The sequence below is a fragment of the Dipodomys ordii genome, unplaced genomic scaffold, assembly GCF_000151885.1.
Source record: "Dipodomys ordii isolate 6190 unplaced genomic scaffold, Dord_2.0 Scaffold22, whole genome shotgun sequence".
NCBI lineage: Eukaryota > Metazoa > Chordata > Mammalia > Rodentia > Heteromyidae > Dipodomys > Dipodomys ordii.
Window position 1 is genome coordinate 3,620,654 of NW_012267238.1, and position 4,359 is coordinate 3,625,012.

General features: G+C 40.1%; 1 protein-coding gene across 1 annotated transcript in view; it reads right to left on the minus strand.

Annotated features, from left to right (window-relative positions):
* The window catches only part of C2cd3 (C2 calcium-dependent domain containing 3), a 109,983-nt gene that overhangs the window by 27,267 nt on the left and 78,357 nt on the right, over positions 1-4,359 (minus strand). The window contains exons 27-28 of the mRNA XM_013013964.1: positions 2,010-2,171; positions 299-519 (exon numbers count right to left, since the gene is read on the minus strand). Of these exons, the coding sequence (XP_012869418.1) occupies positions 299-519; positions 2,010-2,171 (383 nt within the window). The remainder of the gene's footprint in view (positions 1-298; positions 520-2,009; positions 2,172-4,359) is intronic.

Sequence of the window (4,359 nt, forward strand, 5' to 3'; positions counted from 1 at the left end):
CCCGAACCCCCCCCCCCCACAGAGTTTAGAAGGGAAAAGATATTCTCAGGACATATATGCCCGAAACCTATTAAGGGCCTGGCTCTCCTGCCTCTCAGTCCAATGCTCTTTTATTGCCCCATGATCCTTTGCTGTACTATTGTTTTTTTTTGTCGGTCATTTTAAAAAGGAGAAAGATGTAAAAACTGTTGTTTCTGTTTGTCATACAGGTTTGAGTGAAGGTAGATATTTTAATGCTTTTTGAATTGGCATCTAGTGACCATAACTGTTGGGAAAAAAACAAGACCTCAAGTCATACCTGCGATTAAGGAGCTGACTTGTAACACCAGGCTACTGGATTTCTCTAGGATGCACTGGCTCTCAGGGTCTAGGCTGCTGGTTGCTGGTCTGAGATGTTCCTTACGGCTCTCCAGGCATTGTATGATGGCAGGATGAGTGGGAGGGCTAAGAGGCAGGGAAGGTCTGCTAAGCTTCTGGTTGAAGTACTGCTGGATCTGATCTAGCTCACTCAGATTCTTCCTGGAAAAGAAGGGAATTGTGGTGTTAGGGGATGATTATAAAAGGGCCATTCAAGGAGAACAAAAGAATCTTTTATATAACAACTGAGCCAGGACCTAACACTACCTTTTACTTGACCTACTAATAAAGTGTTCTCTCTCTCCACCCCACCATTCATCCATTATCTCTCTGATCACAAACCCTGATGTCAAGAACAACTTTGTTCCTTTTCTTTCTTGCTCATGTAGGTCCTCTCTGAAGTCTAGTAAAGATGCAATCTCTTTTTTTTTCTTTTGCCAGTCCTGGGGCTCGAACTCAGGGCCTGAGCACCGTCCCTGAGCTTTTTTTGCTCAAGGCTAGCACTCTATCACTTGAGTCACAATGCCACTTCCAGCTTTTTCTGTTTATGTGGTGCTAAGGAATCACACTCAGGGCTTCATGAATGCTAAGCAAGCAACTATACCTCTCAGCCACATTCCCAGCCCCTAAGATGTAATCTTTTTTTTTTTTGGGTTCAGTCGTGGGGCCTGAACTCTGGGCCTGGGCGCTGTCCCTCAGCCCTTCAGCTCAAGGCTAGCGCTCTACCACTTGAGCCACAGCGCCACTTCCGGCTTTTTTCTTTTTGCTTATGTGGTGCTGAGAAATCGAACCCAGGGCCTTGAGCATGCAAGGCAACCGCTCTACCACTGAGCCACCTTCCCAGCCCCCAAGATGTAATCTTTTTATGAGGAACCATTCTTGACTATTATACCAAACCTGTCTTCTTTGGTAGAGTGAAAGTCCTACTCCAGGCTAACATACTGAGAATTTTTGACTATGTTTATTAAGGAAGTAGATGTCTTTTTTTTTTCATTCCTTCTTTTTCTTGTGCTTGTACTGGGAATTGAAGTCAGGATTTGGGAACTGTTCCTTAGCTTTTTCATTCAAGGTTGGTGCTCTATGCCACATTAGCTACAGTTCTACTTCTGGCTTTTTGCTGGTTAGTTGGAGAGAAGAGTCTCTTTGATTTGTTTGCCTGGGCTGGCTTCAAATTTGAATCGTCAGATCTCAGCCTTCTGATTAGCTAGGATTACATACGTGCACCATCAATGCCCAGCTTTAGATTTCATTTTTGAGAACTTTATATAAACAAATCATTTATATAGTGTATTCTTTTATTCTAGCTTCTGCTAGTATAATTGAGATTCATTCTGTTCTAAATAATTTATTTTTATTTTTGAGTATTTCATTGTATTGATATACCACAACTGATTTTCTGTTCAGCCATTTGTTGATGGAAATTTGAACTGTTTAACTAATCAGTAATAGAATCCAATGAAGGAGTAAAAGACCTGAGCTGAGAAAGAGGAATCTGTTGAGGATCCAACCTAACATTGACGTGCATGAGATTCCCTCTACTGAACCTTCCAGAGCAGAGCTAATTGATGGAAATGCAGTACTGCATATTGCCACTACCAATTCACCTTGTGTTCCATACACAATTGTTTTCCTGTGTATTTTCCTAAACTTACCTGAGAGAAGTCAGAATGGAAGTGTGGGAGGATAAAGGTGATGTGGTCTGTTTGTCATCTCTTGTCAAGATTGCCTCTCCCTGTTGCAGGGATTCATGAAATCGGCGGATGTTCTGTACATGCTGTTCATGGCGTAATGCCTGACTTCTTTTGGTACTGCTTCTATCAAGAGAAAATGGAAGCAAAATAAATTCCCAACTAATGTGAGCAAAACCAAACTATTAGGGCAACAAAACCAAAACTTGCTCCTGAAATGGCACTACAATCCTATCTTCACTACCACAAATGTATGCCAAATAATCTTGCCTTTAGTCTTATTCCATTTTCTTCTGTTCTATACATTATTGCCTAAGTGATTTTTCTAAGACACAGATCTAGTGATTTTCTAAAACATAGAACTAAAATAAACACAATAACAACAATATTTATGGAGTCTTTATTATCAGGCCCATCTTTGTTACAAGCATCTAATTAATTAGTAATGTCTTTTATCACCATCATTCCTTTCTAGTAGTATTTTCTCCTTTTTTTTTCCAGTACTGGATTTAAATGCTGGCCTTGTGCTTGAAGCTACCACTTGGGCCACACTTCCAGTACCAAATCAATTTGTTTGTTTTTTCTTTCTTAGTGGTACTGGGGTCTGAACTAAGGGCCTGTGCCTTGAGCCACAAAATTGGTACAGATGAAAAGAGAGTCACTGTAGCTGGTTAGAGAAGACATTAACTTAAGGAACCCAGACATAAAGTTGTTGTGGTACAAGGTGTGAAAGCACAGAGCTGGTTCCAGGCTTATTCAGTGCATCAGGCCAAATCAGCAGAGCTAGGGGTTCATTGTTGGTTGACCCTTGATGAATACACCAGATAATCTGATAATGAGTTGGTAGGTGCTGCTGTATTCCTGTGTTAGGCACACTCCTTTAATACGATCTAATAAGGAGGTCCAATCATTCATTAGTCTGTTATATTAGGTAAATGAATTCCCATTTTTTTTTTTTTTTGTCAGTCATGGGTGCTGTCCCTGAGCTCTTCAGCTCTACCACTTGAGCCATAGCAGCACTCTGGTTTTCTGGTGGTTAATTGGAGATAAGAGTCTCACAGACTTTCTGCCCAGGCTGGCTTTGAACCTCAATCCTCAGATCTCAGCCTCCTGAGTAGCTAGGATTACAGGTGTGAGCCACCGGCACCCAGCAAATGCATTCCTTTTTATGCAAAAATATCCTAATTTATCCAAAAATCTTCCTAATTACAGCATTCAAGAATGTAACCCCAGACAATGTTTTTTTTTCAAAAACAGAAAACAAACAAACAAATAAAAACAATCTGGCCACTGGTAGCTCATATCTGTAACCTAGCTACTCAGAAGGCTGAGGTCTAGGGATGGTGGTTAGAAGCCAACTGGGCAGGAAAGTCCATGAGACTCTGATCTCCAAAAAACTGCAAGAAAAAAAAAAAGCCTCAAGAAGTAGATTATCAGCTTTGAGCAAAAAAGCTTAGGGACAGTGCTTAGGCCCTAAGTTCCAGCGTCAGGACTAGCACACACACACAAAAAAAACCAACAAAAACTCCAAACCCCAACAAACCAAAAACCAAACAAACACCCCCCCAGCTTTACTGAAATATAATTGACAAAGCATGATTATAATTTAAAGCATATAATTAAATGATTTTTAATATATTCACAAATTAAATTTATGTAAGTACATATATCTTCAATATATTCACATGTATACAAGCTAAACTTCCTATATGTAGGGGTGGATGAGTAATAAAACCCCCTATTTCTTTTTATAGTTGGATATTACTCTAGTATATAGACAGCCTATATTTTGTTTATGTCAGTTGATGGATAGTTTGGTTGTATACTAATAATGCTGCTACAAACAAAACTGCATGCAAATTTTTGTGTGGACACGGGTTCATTTTTTTTTCTTTTCCCATTTTTAAATATTATCTTTAAGTAGTTGTACAAAGGAGTTGCCATTCGACAAAGCAGTTTATGAATATAACGCATCTTTATTAGTGTCACCCCTTTCTTCCTTTTCCCCTGTGTTTTCATTTTTTATTCCTAAGAGTGGAATTACTGGGTCATATAGTTACCCTACATCAAAACTTTTGTATGTGTGTGTGTTGGTACTAGGGCTTGAACTCAGGGCCTTGGTGCTGTTCCTTAGCTTTTATGCTCAAGGCTGGTGATTTACCATTTCAGCCACAGCTCTACTTCTAGCTTCTTGGTGGTTAATTGGAGATAAGAGTCTTTTTTTTTTTGTCGGTCGTGGGGCTTGAACTCTGGGCCTGGGCGCTGTCCCTCAGCTCTTCAGCTCAAGGCGAGCGCTCTACCACTTGAGCTACAG